Consider the following 21,730-nt stretch of genomic DNA (forward strand, 5'->3'; position numbering starts at 1 on the left):
AGCTACAGACTGCTGTCTCCCAAATCCCCAAGTCCAGCCCCGAGTAAAGGTGGATATGCTGGTTCATATCCCACTGCATACTTGACATTTCCACCATCATGATGTTCTGAAGCACCTCAAATTCAATACATTCAAGACTAAACTCGGTCTTCCCCACAACACCTCCTCCTCCTGCATTACCTGCATCACCCACCTGTCCTCCAGGTGCCTCAGCTGGACATCTCAGCATTAGTTTTGACTCTTCCTCTCCCTCATACCCTACTTCCAGTCAATCATCATTCAACAGAACCTACCTCTGACTTGTCTCTCAGTTCACGTCCCTTCTTCCCACAGCCACTGCCATTGTCTCAGCCCTGCTCACCAGTCCACCTCGTCTCTCTCCACCTCCATGCAAATTCTAAGTTCTGGCAGGATGGAGCCACCGCCCAGCCTCTTCCCACTCACCTCTGGGCTGTTGCTCTTGCTGTCCAGTCTTCCTGGGACTCCCTCCTACCCCACCTACTCCCTCATTTGGCCAAGTCCTACTTCTGATCTCTGTTTATAAATCATTTCTTACAGAAAGCCCTTCCCTGATGTCTCCGATGTAATGCAGGTGACTCCACAATGTAAGCCTTACGGCGCCCTGGAAATGGTCACAATGATGATAATTGTTTACTCCTCTGTCTGGGTCCTCTCTCAGGCTTCACGCTCCCTGGGGGCTCACCTCATACAGTACGTGCCTGGCACACACTAGAAGCTTAATAAATATTATGAATGGAATGGATGAATTTGGTCTTCACTGAGTGGCACAGCCTCATCATCAGAGGTTTATACAGCAGTGTTTAATGTGGATGAAACAAGGTGATGCTACTTAATTCTTCAATATGTAATTCCTCCCTCTGCTGAGAGGCTCTAATATTTTGATAACTTCCTTTGGCAACCATTCTCTTTCTAGGGAAAATACACAAAGTCTGTCAGAAAAAAAAAAAAAAAAAGATGTGAATATCAATCACAACTTGGTTTTAGTCATTCTTATTCCTTCTTCCAAAACACCAAGCTGAGCAAATCCCACAAAGTTCTCTGTCATCTCACAGTCACCTGAATTCTACAACCAGATGAAAAGCACACAGTGGCTTTTAAAAGAATGCAATCTTTGGCAAGAAAATAACATTCCAACAGCTAAACGTAGGTAACTTATTATTTGCAGGTTATTCCACTTTTGGGGAAAAACTACATTTATAATGTACATATCTTAACTCTTCTTTTTTTTTTTTCTGTCTTAACCAACACAACCCTCTTTCCACTGTCTGAGTGCTGACAGGTGTTTATAAATCTCTCAGCCATAGTTCTGGCTTTGAGCAATACGGAAGAGATTCTTCATGCTCAAAAGAAGAGTGTGTGCCTTTGAGATAAACAGACACAAAAAGCTGGTAAGCCTTGCCCAGAAACAACAAGGGGGAAGGTGAAAGGGAATAAAAAAAACATGCCCTTCAGCTGAGCATCATCTAAAACCAAGCACAAACTTCCTTCTGCCTGGCCTCCGTCACCTCTGCTCTCTCAGGGATGCTGTTGCCACAGCAGCTCGGATAGTCACTCCCCGGCTGGAAACCCTCAAAGGCTCTTCATTCACCTCCAGATAAACTCCAAACCCACACTCTGCCCGCCCACCCACCTCCACACACTCCAGGTCATGAGCCACTTGTGCCTGTACTGCTCCCGCCTTAATTTCCCTCCTCCTCGCCTGGAATCTCCCTCCTTGGGCTCCAGGCTCAGCTCCTTCTTCCTAAGCTGCCCCATGAGCCTGCCTCCTAGCTACCCTAGTGCTTCTCTGGTGCATTCCTTAGCACTCAGAACCTTCCACTTCATGTTCCGCTATTTTGTCCACACCTATTAGTTGTCTCTCCCAATAAAACAGGATACTAAGGTTAGGAGAGATGCCAAATTAATTTTCACTGCTCCTCCATCCCTTGCCAAGAGTAGGTGATAAAAAACAGATGGACAAAGAATAAACAAATAACACTACCAAGGGTGCTTCAATGAAGCCCAAAAGACAAGGTATTTACCCATAGTGCAATTGGAGATCAAGGCCTCTACTGATTTAGAAACAAAAAACAAAAACAAACCCTGATGAGTTTCTATCCTTCATCATTAAAAACTTTTCAAGTTTCCCCCTCGGCTCTCTCTCTTCTGTACTCATGACTAGGCACTCAATTCAGCAGTTCATCATACTTAACAGCAAAAACATCATACTTATTTAGTGGATAATTGTGTTTATAAATCTTAAATTTAAAAAAACAACAAACTTTAATTTTAATTAACATTTACTTGCATGTACATGAGTTGGTGCAAAGTGGTTCACTGGGAAGTTTGACAGACCTCATTCAACTCTCACAACAGACCCATGAGGGAGGTACCATCCACCTGAGAGACAGAGGTGCACATCCACTCTCACTGCCACATAGCTAGTCGGCGGGGAGCCAGGGCTGACCCAATTTTGGGGTGAGCGCCCCTTCCACCATGCCATATTGCTGCAGAGCTTATCTTCCAATTACAAATGTTTCACGGAACAGAAAACTTCTATTGATCCAAAAGCCATCTTTACACACAGCTGTTACAGAGACAGTACAGAGTGAAGACGATCCAGGGAAGGCTTCCTGTCACTATTCAGAGCCAGAGAAGAGCTACTCCTTTAGTCAGGGCATCAGTAGTAAGTAAGGTGATCATATATATAATTGATGGTCTAAACTGGGACATTTTTGAGAGTGATAGGGAGCACTATTAATAACTGTACCACCACAACAGGCATACATGGGGACACCTGGCTACCCTTTCCATAAGCAAATACTCTGAATACAAGGGTTCTCAAGCATCTATACATCATTATTAGAATTATTAACTCCTGTGTAACATTTTTTTTTAATTTTATTTATTTTTTTTCCCCCGAAGCCCCAGTAGATAGTTGTATGTCATAGCTGCACATCCCTCTAGTTGCTGTATGTGGGACGCGGCCGCAGCATGGCCGGAGAAGCTGTGCGTTGGTGCGCACCCAGGATCTGAACCCGGGCTGCCAGCAGCGGAGCACGCGCACTTAACCGCTAAGCCACGGGGCCGGCCCCTGTGTAATATTTTAAAATTTACACAGCACTTTCCATATGCTTTTTTAAAATCTGGCTCTGTATCAGCACCAGAAAGTGTGCATTTATATATTTCCCACCTTACGGATGAGAACAGTTTCAGAGAAATAAAAAATAAAACATTTGTGACAGTGCATAGTTCCCAGGTAGAAGAACTGGCCAAACCCAGTGCTCATGCATCCACTGTTCCAGTGTGCCCTGATGTGCCCTCACCACTCAGGTCACTTTCCAAGAGGCCAGCTCCTTGAGGGAACAAAACAACAGTGTTGGTGAGTGACAGGAAAGGGAGGGAGAAGCGGGGTTGCTATCCCAAGGCAGCCAAAGGGCCCCAGCAGGGAAGCCCTGGGGGACCACAAGGGAGGGACAAACAGCAATAAGGATGGATTTTCCCAGAGTTGGTTTTTCCTTGGCTTAGTCTAATATCTTAGGCCAACATATTAATATTTAACATTAGAAAACAGTTTTGACCAAATAACTGCTTCCCCTCCCCACCAAAAAACAGGTCAAGTTGCTCAAAATTGAATGAAGAAACAGTAGAGGTGTAGACTGTAGAGTAGGTCCTGTACTGTGACTTCACACATCACAAACTCATAGGAGGGCAGGATAGAGACAGAATTAACCATCAAATCCATTCATAATCCCCTTAATCCATTTCATCCTATAGGTCCCAGCACCTTGACCACCAAAGTGGTGCCAGCACTATTCACATAAAGCCTCACGGCTAGGTTTAAGTTGTAATTTCCTCCCTGCTCACGCCTACCGTTTGTGTATGTGCTACAGATACATGAAATAAAGACTAAAGGCAGGCACAGAGGAGGCCTGGGCCCGGCTGGAGAAGCCTCATCCTGGACAAGCTGTCTCTGAGGCCTGCTTCCACATCAAGGTTTGGCGGACTCCAGGGGACTTCACAGCATAGCTCCTGGGTCTTCCTAGCACAGCAGGAATGCCACGGAGGGAAACTAGTGGCCTGGTCTGGCACTTCACCTAGGTTCTCTGTTTAGCTATTACAGCCGTATAGGGTTGACATCATGACTCCTATTTTACAGGGAAAAAAACCCCTGAGATCCAGATTAAGTAACTTGCTCAGATCCCACCCCTAACAAATGGCAGGAGTTAGATAAAAACCTAGATCTTATGAGCCCAAGCCCACCCTCTCCTATCCTTGCTCTGTTCTCAGCACAGAGAAATGTCCCTGTGTGGGGTGAATGGTCTGCTGTGTGTCCACAAGAGGCGTTCTCTGAATGAACTGGAATCTTTATACTCGAGGTCCCAACAAAACCTCCTCCCTGTGCTGTGAGCTGCTGCCCAATGTCCAAGCACTGAATGGAGCACCACAAGGCAGAAGCAAACCAGAAGCATGAGGCAGGCAGATCTTTCTTCCATTCTAGAATATTAGCCAATATATCCAAATAACTGGAATTTTTCTCATTGTTCATTTTATGCTTTTTAAAGCGAAAAAAAGATGTTGTGAGAAACAAGGTTTATATTGAAAATATACCAGCTAGATTCTTGAATAATGCTGCACCTGGCTGCACACAACACAGAAAGAAACACATGTATTCTAGTGCTTCCATACTTGCTTACTTCCAGACACTCTGAAAGACCATCACAGTAACAAGACACCTCCAGTGATGTCTAACTGAGCCTAGAATTAGAGAAGGTGAACAGGGCTGTAAGTTCATATACTGGAAACCACTGTTTGCATACCGGCTATGGTTTTATCATTTTTCTGTCAAAAATGTCCTTACAGGCCAAGTTGTCTTAAATATACAACTGTAATATGCATTTCCCCATGCACTAAACCACCTCTCCAAGACTGGCATTTAGATCATAGGTCTCTGTGGACACTGATAGGCTGGAAGGGAAATATCTCCTGACAAAGGCTGGCCTTCCCCACATTTAAGGCTCGGTCCAGTCATTTGTGCTGATTCCAGAGGTTGCAGGTTCTAACTCCAGCTACTCATCTTACCAGAGGTATAACCTTGTGCCTCGTTTTCCTCATCTGTCAAAATGGCTTCACAATAGCACCTATTTTATCGAATTGTTTTGAGGCTTGAATAAGATTATATACCTCATATATAAGATTATATATGTATATATAGAAAGTGCTTAGAACATTGCTTGGCAAATAGTAATATTCAATTACTATCATTTACCCTCTCTCCATAACCCTTACCCTGAGGAGGTAGGGATGAGGAATCTTATGCATGTATTCATGGTATACTTAGTCAAGACTGGATGACAGGAGAAGGCAATCAGTGAAGGTCAAGGCTGAGTGTTGAGTAGATAGGAAAAGGGGCTAACAGCTTAAGTGGCGAAGGCAACTCACAGCAGGAGAGTAAGCAGGGTGTGCAGGACCAGTGTGGTTCACACATTCCCACCTTGGAAATGGCAGTCCCTGGTAAAAGCATTGGCCTGGGTTTATCAGAGGATCGTCTGCACAAAGTGAGCTAGGACAGGAAAATGTAGGCGATACCTGGAGCGAGGTACACAGAGCAGCTAGAATTCGAAGAACAAGCAAGGAAATTGGGTCTAAGAGTCCCAGGCCGAGGACCAACTCAGAAGACTCAGAAAGAGATACACGGCACCAGCTGCTGGAAGTTGGTGTGAGGCAGGAGTGAGGACAAGAAAGAACTCAAATAATATTATACAAGGAGGTGCACGAGGCTAGAGGGTAGGGGATTCTAAACCAGTAACAGGGAAAGGTGTCTCTGTACCAAGACCTTGTTTTGAGCGACAGCTGCCTTATGTCTGTGACATTTCTGGAATGCCAGCTCCTCCCCCGTTTAGGCTGGACACTCCTGAGGTGGTCACAGCAGAATCTCTCACTGCTTACACAGCACCTTCTTTTGTCAGTCTCCTCTCTTCTTGCCAAGCCACATATGGTAGCCAGGGAGGCCATGCATCAGCCCAAGTCACAACAGAACCTACAGTGACAAAAGGAGACCCCCAAGAAACCACGAGGTTCTAGCCCCACTCCCTCCAACGGAAAGTAGCCTTCCAGGATTTCCTGGCTTAAACTCACATTTTCAAAGTCTCTAACCTCACCACTACCCCCACCCAAGGAGAACCAGATTCTGAGGCATGCCAGCCAAGAAGTCACCCAGAATGCCAATCTATACCAAGCACCAACACAGTACTGGGGCCCCCAAATATCTTTACAAATATCAAGAGTTGGGGGAAACTGCATTTATCACATCTCTTTGCATGAGCACACAGTACAAGCTTGGAAGCAACGTTATGATCAGTGCTCTGTATAGGAAGTAAGTACCAAGCAATAATAGATGGTCGTTAAACTGCCTTCTAGGGAAAAGGGCTGCTTACTTGCAGGGCCTTCACTTTGCTGAGTGGGATTCACATGTTTAGCACCAGCAGCGCAGAGGCTGTGTGGGACACCAGCAGCTCACTGGAACTCAGACTCTCCTCCCAACGAGCACCAAACCAATATTAAAGGAGTATCAGTTCATCAGTATGTCCAACTGTGGGTACACCCACCTCGTTCCAAACCTGCCCTTAAGCCAAACGAGACCCTCACTCTTTTTCACACACATGACTATTCCCACCTTCCCACATGTCTTTCTGCCCCTTCTCTCTATCAAGACCCATGTTCAAATTTGAGCTCTTCTGATAAGCTCAACAGCATTGGCTCCTTTTGTTTCCTCATAACTGTTTGTTTTTAACGTGGTAAAATATATGTAATATAAAATTTACCATTTTAACCATTTTTAGGTGTACAGTTCTGTGGCATTAAGTACATTCACATGGCTGTGCAACCATCACCACCATGGTTCATTCTTGCTTTCACTCCTAAGCATTCCAAATGCTGAATGACATAAAAACTAGTGAGGTTATGTTAAGAGGTAGACATGTAAAAGTCTGTATTTTCCAAGTTAGAACACAGAGAACACATCAGACAAATGTTTAATATGTGAGCTCTGTTTAGAGCTTCAACTTCCTATCTGTTTCTCCGTATGTCCCTCTCACCCTGCATTGGATCTGAAGGAAATGCCTGTTTTTCTCTGCTCTCCCATGTGCTCTGAGGAGCTGAGGCAGCACAGTGGGAGACACCAGGATCTGGCTTCACTGCAGACAGACTTGCATACAGACTTGCATTTCAACTCTGGCACTGCGGCCAAACAATCAACGTAGCCTCAAGCAGGCCTTCTCTGGGCCTGTGTTGTTCCCTTACCAATAAATATGGCATAATACACATAGCTCCGAGGACTGTTGCAGGGACTGAATGAGATCACATACGTGAAAGCACCTGGCATAGCAGACAATTAATCTTCATTCCTTATGTAAACTCTGTGAAGTATCATATCTAAGATCAATGATAGTATAATTCCAAAAGGGCAAGGAAAACACCCTTAATTTCCTGAAATTTTATCATAAAAGAAAAAAAAAATGTTTAGATGATAAGACCAGCATGGTTTCCCATCTCACTCCTGATATAAAGGAGCCCTGAGCCCAGACGCTGCCTGCAGGTGTGTAAGACCATGCACTGTCATCCTGCATCTGGAACCAAGAAGTGTCTTCCTTACAATGCTCTGGAAACATTCTAAAATACCAAAGTCAGCTGAGAGGAAAAAATGTCCATATTATTATATTCACCATTGTTGATTAAAATTTTAAAACAGAACCATAAAACATCCACCCAAATGTTAAATGTGTTTATTTCTGCATCCCATTTCTGGGTTTTCACATGTGAACATAGTATCCTGAAATAGGCAGATGCAGACCTGTGATTCCATCTTAGGCCCACTGAGGCACACACCTGTGATCTGTGATGACTCTATGCTTGATACTTTACATATATTACTTCATTTAATCTTTACCAAAACCCTATTAAGTAGTTACTATTATCTCCTCATACATTTAGCGTTGAGGAGATATATGAGATAACTGTATAAGTCATACGTTTTAGCGTTGTAAAACGTATGCCTCAAAGAAGTTAGATAACTTGTCAACATCATAGAGCAGGAATTAGGGGGAAGCGACTACCCAGGACTGGCTGCTCCTGCAGGAAACCATGCCCTCTCTGGCCTCTGAGCTCATCCTGCCATGGTAAGCACAAGAGAATCCAAATGAAGGATTCTAGAAACATCTGCACACCAATTCAAGAGTCCTAGAAAGAAATTAGACATGTGACTGCCACATGTCAAAGCAGTCACCTGCTTTCTGCGTAAGTCTCTGATTTCTCCAGAGCTAAATGGCTCCATTCAGGGGTAACTTTAACATCCAAGTTTCAGAAGTATGATGGACAAAAGCCAACATTTTTAAAGAATCAAATGAGATTTGTAGGTCGTTTTTGACCCTGGATATTACATGACAAGGAATTCATCTTAAATCAATGCTGATTACTTAACTGATGGTAAAAACCATCATTCAAACCAGCCTTGACTTTTGTGTATATACTAGAACCCAACAATGAGTAACTACCATGACTTTGAGTCACCCTTTAGGATACTCTGCTTGTAAATAAAAAGAGCTAGGAAATGGAAGGTTTTAGTAAAACAAAAGCATCTGTCAGATTAAATAGTAATTTGAATGTTTTTTACTTTATAATTCCTATATTTGTTGTGATGTTACAGCTATTTAAGAGCTATAAAAATAAGGAGTTTACAACTATCTATGTTGTACATATTTAAGTAACCTTAAAATAACTACAATTTCAGGCAACACTGAAATTACTTCTTGTCCTTATTTTAAATGGGTATGTACACTCCAGACATTAGGCTACCATAATGCCTCTAAAAAAGAAGATAATCCTATTTGTCACAGTAGGAAAACCTTGGAAACAATGTAGAATGGTTTACAGGGAAGAAAACAGAGATGCATTTGGGGCTTATTAGAAAACAACGTAAACTATGTATTATACACACATGGAAGAAATGTTATTAAAGAAGGGTTAGTTTTGTAACTGAAGACCAGATGCCAGGCTAAATGGGGCAACGTAAAAACCAAGCATGCGCACTCCACAGTATGTTCTGATGACTAAGTAAACCTAACTTTCCTCAAGCCAGAGCATGCAAGATTTTACAAAAAGCCATTATCAATCATTTCTACATCTATTAAACTGCAAGTAGGAAAACTGTCTAGGCTTCTCCTGTGCACATCGCAAAAGATTTCATGGATCATGAAGACAGAGAGGAAGATGGTAGAAGGACAGAGTCTAAGGGAGATGAAAAAGCATTAGTAAAAGCATCGAGATATTTAAAAATGCGGAAACTATTTGGGGATGAGCAAGTGATCCAGTTTGTCTGGAACTTCAGTCACATCAAGAGAACAAAGGGAGACAACACCAGGGGGCCTTGAACTCCAGGCTGAGGAGTCCAGACTCTTTTTAGGAAGCAAGAATATCAGCAGAGTTGGAGAGGGGAGAGAATGGAGTAAGGAAGACAAACTGCCTCATTACGTTCTTTTCATCTGCAGCACTTTACACATGGCTGGCAAGAGCTCTGTAAACATGTGCTTAATAAAAGCAGCCCTGCTAGGGAACTGCTACACCAGCGCTAGCAGGACAGGGACACCTGAACTGCAGACAGAAAGAGGGCAATGTCACGACCGTGCTGGGGGAGTTCTCCCTTCATGCTTCTCTTTCTAAAGAGCCATCAAGGTCTTATTATTTGGGAAATGCTGCCTACCGTCTTGTCCATTTGCGACCTTCATATTGCACAGTCTCATATTAAAGACTTTGAAAAGTTCTACAGTGAAGAAACCAACTTAAATTTTTTCTTCCAGAATTTGGGCATGAATCCATCCCTACCCCTTTTATTGAGAAACAGCTCTCAATATCTCCTAAAACAAGCATCCTACAGACCGCTTCGGAAAGTGAGGGCTAAGGTCATCCGTGGGTCAGCAGATGGGTGCGAGCTTGAAGGGATGAGTAAGAAGCTGAAGGTCTGGGTGGTAGGAACGGGGTAGTTCGGGATCCTTTGAGGCTGTTCAGAGCCCTGGGAACAGTGCAGCTTCGGTCACACCTCCAGGTAAGGCCACATCCACCCCACGCAGGGTCCCGGCACTCTTGCTAGTGTGAAAGAATTCCATAGAGGAAAAATAAGCATCCCAACAACTCATTTTAAGTAAGTCTTCCTTTTTGGTCATTAGTGGCTAAGAAACCTGGTCAACAGCATCCATAAAACAGTTCTCTTACAGATACCTGAAGACTCTTAAACCAACTCTCATCCTTCTCCTTTATGAGTGAAATAACCTAAATTTATTTAACAACTAGGTCTGATTATCCTTTTCACAAGAAAGACTTGTAAATTCTACAGGAATTTTGTTCATTTAACTAGTTATCCAAGGTTAAATGTTTTTTCTAACATTGAATGAAATGATTCAAAGAACCCAAGGAAATTAACTGGGCAAACCTTTACAGTATCTAAGGGTGGTGCTGGCGGTAGAGAAGAGGCAGAATCTCAAACCAGCACCTTCTTTGAGATATACATGGTAATAACCCAGGTAGGATGCTTTGCAAGTAACCTGAGAGTACAGTAAACTTCAGATGAAATCTCCATCACCATTATAACGCTTCAATGGAGAGGTGACTGACCCAGCCTGGAAGTATTCCCATTTCTTTCTGCCCACAGGCACTGGGGGTTTGTTTTTATAAGAGTCATATCTTGCTGGAGTCTATCCATCTACATCATTGCCTCAGTGAACTACAGCCAGGCAGAAAGACTGTCTGAAAGAATAAAAACACTAAACTTAGGACGCTTGAGTTTTCATCTGCCCAAAAGAAATATTAGCATTGTCATCATAACTCCTGGCACTCAGGTGAGCTGCTGCAAAGAGCTCCACAAACATGCGTTAATCTCATGACACACCACAGGGCAGGCAGGGCTGCTCCATCTCACAGATGAATGGCAGGGACAGGCCACAGCAACTGTAAACAGGCAACCAGAAGACTGAGCTCAGCGCAGTCTCAGAAGCTAAGACCAACCATTCTTTTTGGAAATTCAATCATATACCTTAATAAAGTTCACATCTTTTGACCCAATAATTCTGCTTCTGGGAGTTTACCCTAAGGAAATAACCCAATATACAAAAGGGCTTTTTGCACAAAGGTGTTCATCAAAGTATTATTTATAAAGGTAAAACTGTCAAAAACTGCAATATCCAACAATAAGAGCACAATTTTAAAATTCAAGTACACGTACATAAAAGAATATTATGCAGCAATTTTAAATCATATTTACAAAGAAAACACTCATAATGTAACGTCAAAAGGGAATGATCAGGGGACCGGCCCGGTGGTGTAGTGGTTAAGTCCACATGTTCCACTTTGGCGGCCCAGGGTTCACAGGTTCGGATCTTGGGCACGGACCTACGCACCACTTATCAAGCCATGTTATGGCAGGCGTCCCACATATAAAGTAGAGGAAGATGGGCGTGGATGTTAGCCCAGGGTCAATCTTCCTCAGCAAAAAGAGGAGGATCGGCAACAGATGTTAGCTGAGGGCTAATCTTCCTCACCAAAAAAAAAAAGGGGGGGGGATGATCAAGTTATAAAATTGAATATACATTATTAACACAGTTATGTAAGAAGAAATTTGCAAAGGAAAAAGACTGGAAGGATACAAGCCAAAATGTTAACAGTGGAAAGCTTCATATGGCAAGACTATGTATGGGTAATTATTTCTCTTCTTTTGACTTTTCTGTGCTTTCCAAATTCTCCTACAATGAGCAGGTATTACTTATAAAAGGGAGAAATTAAATTTTTTGTTATAAAATAGTATCTAAATAATTAAAATCATTTCTAAATTACATGTGCAGAGAAAATTAAAAACAATGTATAAATTGCTATATGCAAGGATTAGCCTAAGAAAATCATAATTAGGAAGTTGAATTTGCAATATGTATCCATGTGGGTATACCTACATTCACACAGGAAGCAAGATGTAAGACAGGGCTTCTAACCACACAGGTGGGCCAGCAGTCACATGGGGTGGAGGGGCCTTCCAAGCTTCCACCACCTGTCTCGGTAATTTCACACACTCCAAATAAGCAGTGGGCCTGCCATACAACCACAGCTTCACACAGGTCTCCTAGCCTCCCTCCCAACCAGACTGCAGCTCCTAAGCCCTTCTTAAATAGAAATCCTGAGCCTCTCCCCTCCACCCCACCACCAAGAGAACTGGAACATACAATATAAACTGACAAATTTTTTTAAGTGGAGGTATGATTAACTGTATATTGACTTTTGTCTTGCCCTAAACAAGATTTAAAGCCAAGGAATAATGCCTTAACCCCTTCACCATTTAAAATATTTAAGGCAAGACTCCTTTCCATTAACCTAGAGAATCAGCAAAATCAGTGTATCCTCAATTCCAGAAACTAAGACATTAGCATCTTTAGTTGCCCTGGGATACGAAAAGACTAAAGTCAGAAAACATTAAGAACAGCAAACCAACTAAGAGGCTTGGGCACCAGCCTCCTACTCACCTCATTCTAAGACTACAGCTTTACCCAGCTGCTTGGACAGGGACTGAGGATCAACTCCTTCATCCTACATCATAAGTAACTTTAACCAAGTCTGTGGGTAAAGAAAGATGAGAAGAGCAAGCAAAGAATAAAAATGATGAGCCAAGTCCACAGGGATCCACCTCTAGAGAAGGCCAGGTACTCACATCTCCTTTATTTTACCACTGGTTATTTCCCAAAGATACTGGGAAGCTAAAACCATTGTGTGCCCAGCTCTGATAACCAATATTCAACACTTAACATCTTCCTTAAGAATGGGCAGATTCGTTACTTTGATCATCCCTGTTTAGGGAATGGGACAAGTCAGCTCCTTTTTTCACGAATTCACTCTCCCAACCTACCCCTCACCTCTAAACACCACTTTCTGTACAGTGCTGGCTCTCAGTGCTTCCCAGAGTTTCATGTGCACTGAGCACCTGGGGATCTTGTTAGGTCCTAATTTAGCAGGGCTAGATGATGCAGAGACCAATTAAATCCCAATCTCTGAGAGTGAGACCCACGCAGCGGTAAGGCTTTCCAGGTGACCCCCATGTGCAGCCAAGGTTGCACACAGCGCTAGAAGATTTGGAAAGGCCATCAGCTCAATCTAACTCCTGGCTACTCTGAATGTGCCCCCTGCACCAGCAACTCCAGCATACTAACACTGGCCTCAGAGTTGTTGTGAAGACTGACAGAGGTAACACAGATAAAGTACACAGTAAGTTCTCCAAAATATTAGCCATGGTTATTATAATACTACTACTACTAGTATGATTATTATTCAGGCTGATGCAACTGGGAGAAGGCCAAATTTGTAAGGAAACAGTGTTCTTAGGAAAACTTTGAGTTAAAAGAAGATTAAGAAAATATGGGTTGGGGAGAAGCTTCGAGAAGGTGCCTGAGAGCATGCGTGTGGGGAGGTGATGCAGGGCCCTGTGCACAGCCCACTACTGGGGTGGTAACAGTCATAATAACAGCCACTATTTCCTTGGGCCTTAATTAATACACTAGGCACTGTGCTAACTACCTTGAATTCTCCAGGCAAAACCTACGGGTTTTCATTATTCAGAGCCCACTATCCCAAGGCTTCAGACTCAGGACAGCTTGGGATCCTGACGGAGTGGGGGCTTTCTTTCCCTCAGGGCAGCGGAGTTGCAGAGCACCCCAATGAGTGATGAGGCTTGGCCACAACTATCTAAGTGTGAGCCACAGCAGATCAGCACCAGGCTCAGGAGAGTGAGGAGACTGTGCCTACAATCCCTCCCCTGTCACCTCCACTCCCCGGTCAGGTTCCTCTAAAGGGCTAACTGCCCAAGAGGGTACTGCCAGTAAGGCAGGAGCTTCAGCAGCCAGACAGGGGAGGCAAGAACTCCAGGAGCTTTTCACCCCATCGCTGGGCAAGGACACAGCTGGGGAGCATGGGGACTAGACTAGTCTACATTTTGAATCCTATATCGCTCTTCCTCAGATTCTTCTTGTCTCATCCTCTCTTCCTTATCTTTTCTCGTTCTCTCCTCCTCTCAGAACTGCTTTTAAAAGCTTCTTCCCATGCACCTCCTAAACGCCTCTCCCTATCCAGCTGCCTCCCAGGGAGTGGGGAAGAGAATCTGAAGGGCGGTGCACCTGGCCACTTCACAGAGGTGCTTCCTGTCATGGCCCTGCATGCCCAGAGCGGGAGGTGACATTCCATGAAGCAGCAGCTCATGTGACTGAAACAGCTGAAGTGTACCCAGTAAGGGAGGATAGGAAGGCAGGGTTTCAGGACAGCCAGGCTGGAAGTCTGAAGATGGTTCTAGAGAGCTCAACTTCATGAACTATTCTAAATCTACATTTCAATAGCTGTTTCACTCATTTTCAATGGGCCATGACCACCCTAGGAGGACCTTCCCCAGCACAGGCCCCAGAATGGAGGCTCTCATGTTACAGATGCAGATGCTGAGAGATCAAAGGCGTTTGCTCAAAGGTCCGAGTGCACGGAGCAGCAAGGACTGGACCAGGCAACCTGGCTCCACACTGCGACTCCACATCAGGAAACAGCCAAGGCCTGGAAAGCATCATGCTCTGCGTTCAGCATCTCACATATGGTGCCTCATTTTTCCTCAGAGCAACACTGGGAGAGCTGCGTGACCATCTTCATTTACAAATGAGCAAAGGGAAATGGAAAAGAGCTCAACAACTGTCCAGGAGCAGAGCTCTAGTCAGTGGACAAGGCAGAGTCCAAGCCAAGTCTGTGTGGCTCACAAGCCTGAGCCACAACCTCTCTCCAGGCACCCCGACAACCTGACCTGCTCTCTCCACAAAATTTGAAAAGCTGCAAACTTTTAGGACTCACAAGACCAGAGAATATGGTCACTTCTTGTGACTATTGTACCATCTTTCCTTTAAAAAAAAAAAACCCTCTTTGTATGTAAAAATGTTTTCCCTAGATTCCATGAGGTTCTTCAACCTCACAGCCTCCATTTTATAAATAAGAAGTCAGAGACCCAGAAGGATTAAGTGGCTTCTTGGGATATTAAGTGAATAAGACAAAGAACCAGGACCCAAATTCAAAGGCCCCCGTGTCTCAGGCCATGGATCTGGGGTACCAGCCAGACTCGGTGGTTCCCTGCAACATGTGCAAACTGGTAGCCAGGAGGCAAATCAATGTCAAATAGTGATGCCAGGCTTCTCTGCGGGCTCATTTATAGGAGAAGGATTCTAACTGCAAGGTTAGTTCAGCAGTCGCCACCCCACTACCACTTGCACACAAATAAATCTGAGGAAGATGGGGAGGGAGAGGTTACTCATCAGCAATAACTTTATTCCCTTGGAGAGTCTTCCCAGCTCTGTAAAGAAAAACATATCCCCTGTACCTTGCTCTGCAAATGACATATTTCCTTTAGAGAAGAGCAACTTGCAGCATATTGTGTGTGCCCTATTACTCAACAAAACCAAAATCTTAAGACATCAAATGCTTTTTCAAATTCCTATTTAGAGAGAAGGAATACAAGCTATTATTTTGTGAAAATCAGTCACCATGGTAGCCTGAGCCCCTTGACTCTGTATGGCCTTCAGTTCATAAATGCAAATGTACATTCATTTTATACAGCTGTTTGCTATTTTATTACCTATCAACTAAGAGTTAAAATAAAGTTTTCATTTAAGTGTGGAGGATTCTCACCTGTGAAAGCATTTGTGGCCTGAAAACCAGCTTCCTGCATACTGCTCCCCAGATAAGCCTGTGCTCCAACTCTTAAGCTGTCCTGTCAAGAGGAAATCGCCTGGATGAGGCCTCAGGTCACTTCCATCTTAGCTTGTCGGAGTCCATCGCTCTGCCCTGTCCGGCTTTTGGTAGCATCTGATGCCCACCTGCCCTGCTCCCAGACCCTGAGAGCAGGCAGTACCTGGGACGGCACCCAGTCCCACAGCGTGCACACTTGGGGCACACAGTCACGTCAGCCGTCCAGCCAGAGAGTGGAGGCCATGGTGAGCCGAGGAGTGGAGGAAGCTGTCCAGCTGAGACCCGCTTTCCCACCTCAGAGTGAGGGCCTCCTCAGCCACTTGGCAGCCAGCATCCTCCACGGATCTCAGTCACTCCAAGGGAGTTCAGTATGGTCTGATCCGTTGTTCCCTGTGCTTCGCCTCTCCACTTGCTGAAATTAAAAAGAAAAAGATCACTTTCCTGATGACCTGAAGGAACATTAAATTTAGTAAACCCATAGAGGCCAAAACAGAAAAAGAAAAAGCCACCCAGAGCTGTGCTCATGACCACATTGTGGGCACTGGGGTAGCTCTGGGGAGGGGGTGGCTGTGGCACCTTTTCCTGAGTGCCTGTGAAGGGGCAGGAGCCCATAAGACAGCATTCACTGCTCCAAGCCTCTCTAAGAACAGCTACAAAGGTCACACGACATTCAAATGTCCTTCCCCAAGTTACTCATGATTCACAGACACCTTAAAGAAGAAACCCTTTTCCCAAGCTGGTTCTCAAGGTTTTAGAAGCGGGGTCTGAGGTTCATATCCACTGCTGTTAGCACTCCAGGAAGGACTTGGGTTGAGCGGTTTTAAAAAGTAACTCTTAAGGGGGCAAAAATAAAGACCCGTATTAATTTTTTATAAAGAGTGGGAAGGAGAGGCCAGCCCGGTGGCGCAGCAGTTAAGTGTGTGCGCTCTGTTTCGGGGTTCGCAGGTTCAGATCCCGGGCACAGACTGACACACCATTTGTCAAGCCATGCTGTGGTGGCATCCCATCTTTATATAAAGCAGAGGAAGATGGGCACATATGGTGGCCCAGGGCCAATCTTCCTCAGCAAAAAGAAGAAGACTGGCAACAGATGTTAGCTCAGGGCTAATTTTCCTCACCAAAAAAAAAAAAATAGTGGGACAGAAAAGCAAATTTAATCTATAAACTGTTCCATATAAAATGACCAACACACACAGTACCAGCATCCCAAAGTCCTACAGCAAATTCTAAAGTAAACTAATCACATGCACTATAGTTATCAATTTTAGGAAATGGAACTGCCAGAAAAATAAAAGCCCACCTGCCTTAAAATCTTCCTTTGCCCTGTTCTACGATGCTTTCAATGCACACGAATGCTAGACTTCATTTTTCTCTTTCTCTGAACTCAGAGACAAACTCAAGTATGGTGAGGTTTTTGTTGTTTTATTGTGGGGTTTTTGTTTATATTATTTTGTTTCATTGCAAAAGGTATGCTACCTCACTTTTTAAAATCAAGCTATCCTATATCACATTTCAAATGGCTATGGGAAAGATTGAGGCAGATGTGGATAGAACTAGAAGAAACAACATAATTTTTTTTCTTTTTCTGTCTTTATTACTCTCAGCAATTCTTAACTTTACTTCTTCTAAAAGAGAGGTATGACAACAGGTGTGTAACAGCTCATTTTGAGGTCTCAGGCATGGTCTTGGTCAGGATTTTTACGGCATGATGTCTGTGGTTCCCAACAAGCGCTGGAGGGACACAATTGTGTTATCTCATTAATGGATAACTTGAATATTCCTACATACTCTGAGTCTCCTTATATGCAATTTTCAAGTTAAAATGAAACTGTAACTGCCATAAAATGTTTTCTTCCTAACTACTAACAGTACAGATAAGATATCCTTTCTAGAAATATACAAGAAAGAAGGGAAGGTCCCCAGACCAGTGAGGAACGTGACCATCCGGAATAGGGCTCAGTAACAAAGTGTCAGATCACCCAACGGGCTGGGGAACAGAAGAGGGTAATGGAGATCAAGTCAGCAGAGGCACAGCACCTCTGCTTTCACATCTTAGTAACCAACCAAGAAACAGCAAAAAGGCAGAGAAACTGAACAAATGGTGCCTCATAGGCTTGTCCTTCCTATCTACAACTCCCATGTGGTTCCTGCTCACGATTCGCTGCTCAACTTCTAGTCTCAGCTCAAACAATGCTCCTCAGAGATGCCTCCTTTATCATCCCCCAGGCTAAATTCGGAGCCAGTTTACCAGCTTCTGGCTTCCCAGCACTTCTCACAGTAGTAGCCGCATGCAGGGTCCTGAAGGCTTAGCGCCCATCTCTCCCGCTGGACTCTAAGTGCCATGAGGACAAGGACAGTGACTGGCTGACTCTCCATTTTCCCTCAGCATCTAAGACACTGCCTGGTGCCCAGCAGGCACTCAGTAAATACGTGTTTACTGAATAATGGATGAGTGGATGAAGGCCATTGCTGTTCAGAGGGGTGCACACAGAAGGGCTTAGCAAATACCTGCAAAACAAACCCACGCCAAGCCGTGAACTGACACGCGACATTTCCCAGGCTGTGAGGCTGTTCCGCAGCTCTAGCGCTGAGCCTCTGAGCTGGCAGAGCTTTTCCTATGCCCCCACTAGTCAAGATGAGACAGTGATTGTGAGTGACGACTCCCACTGCACTCACACTTCACACAACGTCCTATCCAGTCAAGGCCCTTAGAAGTCATTGCTTTAAATCCCCTCAAACCACAGAGAGAAAACTTTAACCCCACAGAGGTTAAATAACTTAGCCCCCAAAACTAGTGTGCAGGAGAGTCAGGACTAATGCCTGGGTCTCTTGCCCCTCCAACCACTGTTTTCCCATGCCACTTCTGAATCTCAGGTAGTTCCCTAAAGTGAAATGCTTTTAAGCCTGATAATACTCAAATCAGGACAATGAAGAAGAAAAGAAAGAATAATAATAAAGACAGAAAGAGGTAACTTACCCAGGATGCAAGGGCACAGAGTGATCCTGAGCCATACATTCCAGAGTCCCCTCTACAGCAAGCATGCTACCATCATCCTGTCGTCTACACATACACGCATGCACACACGCACACACACACACGCACACACACACAGATGTTCTATTTATACTGGGAAGATGGGCAGGACCAACCAGGAAATAAATTAATTCAATACTGCACTTGAAAAATGTCATTAAGTCCCTCCCATAACAGAGCAACAGTTACTAAGGAAATAGAGCACACCAAACGGCAAAACACCCCCACAGGAAGGGACATTTTTTTAAAACATGAACTCCCACAAAATCTAACCAAATAAGTTGTGGAATATGTTTGCTTTACCACCTGCCCATGAAAACTTATATGAAATGCAGTCCTCCTAGGAATCACTGGGGAACGAAAACTTAACTGCATTCAACAGATCACAGCTTTCAAACAAGTACACTGCAAAAATAGACATACGCAATTCAGGAAACAGTAGGGTCACACACTGGGTACACAGGCCAAAATCCAACAGAGAAGTGAAACAACGTTTTTCAAAATCTAGTAACATTCAAAAAATTTGTAGTGCATAAAGAATAAACACCACAGTTCCATTTTTTATTTCCTCTCACTGTGGACAGACTGCTTCACTGGCTGAGCGTCGGTTACCTAGGCAATGGCTAGACTGAGCAGCCACACAGGCTCTGGGCTGTGGAGACTCGGGGAGCTCAGGCCCCCTGCCTGTGTCTGATGACCCATCACTGTTCTACCCACCAGAGGAGTCCCAGGGAGAAAGGAACACTGAGAGATAAAGAGATGGTTCTACCTTGACAAACTATGGCACTGCTGTAAAATTGGAAACATAAAAATTAATATGTTAAGAGTTGTACTGCACTGCTTACCAAAAAAAATCTCAACTAGGCTGGTTCATTTCAGTTCAAAGTGGCAATGGACTTTTAGCGAGGCAGATGTGGGGGAAAGTGGGAAAAAGAAACCAGAGGATCTATTGCCAACTCGAGTTTGAATCAGGTGTCACCCTGGGAGAGAGACGTCACACTTCTCCACATGAGCTCCTCTACCTCATGAACAGATAGTACAGACCTTGGCAAGTGCCAACTAGTCTCAAGATTTCCTAATGGCAAAAAAGGAGGCCCTTGGGAAAAACATGGCCTCTGCCCTCACAGCAGCTGTGGGACAGGGTACCCGACAGGGCGTTCCTCCCCTGGTTCTGGGCCCACTTATGAGGGACTTGGTTAAGTCCCTCAGCCTGTCAGGCTCCTATTTCCCCATCTGTCAAATGAGGAGGTGAAACTCGAGGTCCATTCTGATCTGAGTATGCCCCTGTGGCCGTGTCTCTGGTCAAGGAAGACAGGACAAACATGCATGAAAAAGACACAGCAAACAAGGCAGAAGATCTACACATAAACGCAAGTCTGAGAACAAGTCAGAGAAACAGGCTGCCTGCAATCAGAGGAAGAGGAGTCGGGGTGTTACAGATTCTTCAAGCTACTCTTAATTTCTGTGATTCAGGAGTGTAAAACAATTCTTAGCTCTTCTAACACAACCTCAAAGCCATCCCAGCCTGGGGCAGCTTGATGGGCTCCAGTTACTTAGGTCACCATTTCAGGAAGCAAGTACAAAATTTAGAATATTCGTTTCAAATACACATACAAGCTGCACACAGGAAAGAGCAGCAATTATATTACAACATCCTTTAAAATGTCACCTTGGCAAATATGACACTCGATAAATACTGAAGAATGCATAATCTGAGGCTCTACTCAAACCAAGCTGGAGAAAGTTTCCCACCAAATAATGAAGTAGAATAACTCTCTCTAATGTATCAGTAAATCTATAACTATCTCTTCATACTATCTAGGAGCAAAGGAAGCCATAAGGGCTCATCTATCCCACCCCTTCATTTTATGAGGAGACTGAGGCTCAGGGAGGAGAGGGAACTTGTTGACGGTGACTGTGGTGATGAAGGCAGAGCTGGGACCAGAACCATGTGTCGATCTAGGCCCAAGCTCCAAGTTCTCTGTACACACAGATTGGTCAAAGGAAGAAGCTGAGAAAGGAGCACAGTGCACACCTGTACCAACTGCCAGTGGGGATCAGGGAATACTGAGAAGATTTCCACTTTCCCAGGCCCAAATCAGGCCATGCCCACAACAAAAAAAAGGCAAGGAAGGGTCAGGGGCTTGGTACAGAGTCAGACAGTCCTCAGGTGCATGTGTACTGAAGGTCATCTGACCTAGTCTGAGCATGTCACAGTCACTCGGAGTGTGGACACCACCTGAGCAGAGGGGAGCTGCATGCGAAATGGTTACCCCTCCCAGCCTCGTATGAGGGGCACAGGCTGGCCACGCCGGGAGTTGGGCTCTGAGACACTCCACACCTAGCACTCTCCCCCGCTCCTCTGCCAATTTTCTTCAGATAAAACTGGCTTACAATGGGCATGACAGGCAAAGAAAAAGGGGATCACACAGGGGGCTAACAAGTGTGAGCAGAAAGGGAAGGAGAGCTGTAGTCTCCTTCTTTGGTGAGAATAGGAGAAGAAAATATGTTCTGATAAGCTGTTTGTACGAAACAATTTTTGTCCTCCTTGCACACACTATCCAGCGCCCTCGTCACCCATCAATGCCTGCCCTGCCAACGCCTGCACTCACAGCCCCCACAACAAGCCACATCCCTGCCTCAGGCTTCCGTTGGACATCTGTGCCTTGCCCAGGACTTCCCCTGCTCTCTGACCTACAGAACACTGCACAATCTGCATCTTCTCCTTCAGTATTTCAACAGCTGTTTGTGGGGTCATTACTCTAGCCAGGAATTATTTTAGGTGCTGGGGAGACAGCAATGAGCAAAACAAACCAAGCTCCTGTCCCAATGGTGCCTATATTGTTGTATCTCTGTGTAGGGAGATGTTTCCTGACAGAAACCTTTTCTTGCTAATCTTTA

General features: G+C 44.5%; 1 protein-coding gene across 1 annotated transcript in view; it reads right to left on the bottom strand.

The window, feature by feature from the left end:
- LDLRAD4 (low density lipoprotein receptor class A domain containing 4) overlaps positions 1-21,730 on the bottom strand; it is a 392,230-nt gene that overhangs the window by 270,083 nt on the left and 100,417 nt on the right. Inside the window, exon 3 of the mRNA XM_087438921.1 lies at positions 15,736-16,207. Within this exon, the coding sequence (XP_087295047.1) occupies positions 15,736-15,775 (40 nt within the window). The 5' untranslated portion in view covers positions 15,776-16,207. The remainder of the gene's footprint in view (positions 1-15,735; positions 16,208-21,730) is intronic.

Source organism: Ceratotherium simum, chromosome 14 (assembly GCF_057802395.1).
Source record: "Ceratotherium simum simum isolate JZ-2026a chromosome 14, ASM5780239v1, whole genome shotgun sequence".
Lineage (NCBI taxonomy): Eukaryota > Metazoa > Chordata > Mammalia > Perissodactyla > Rhinocerotidae > Ceratotherium > Ceratotherium simum.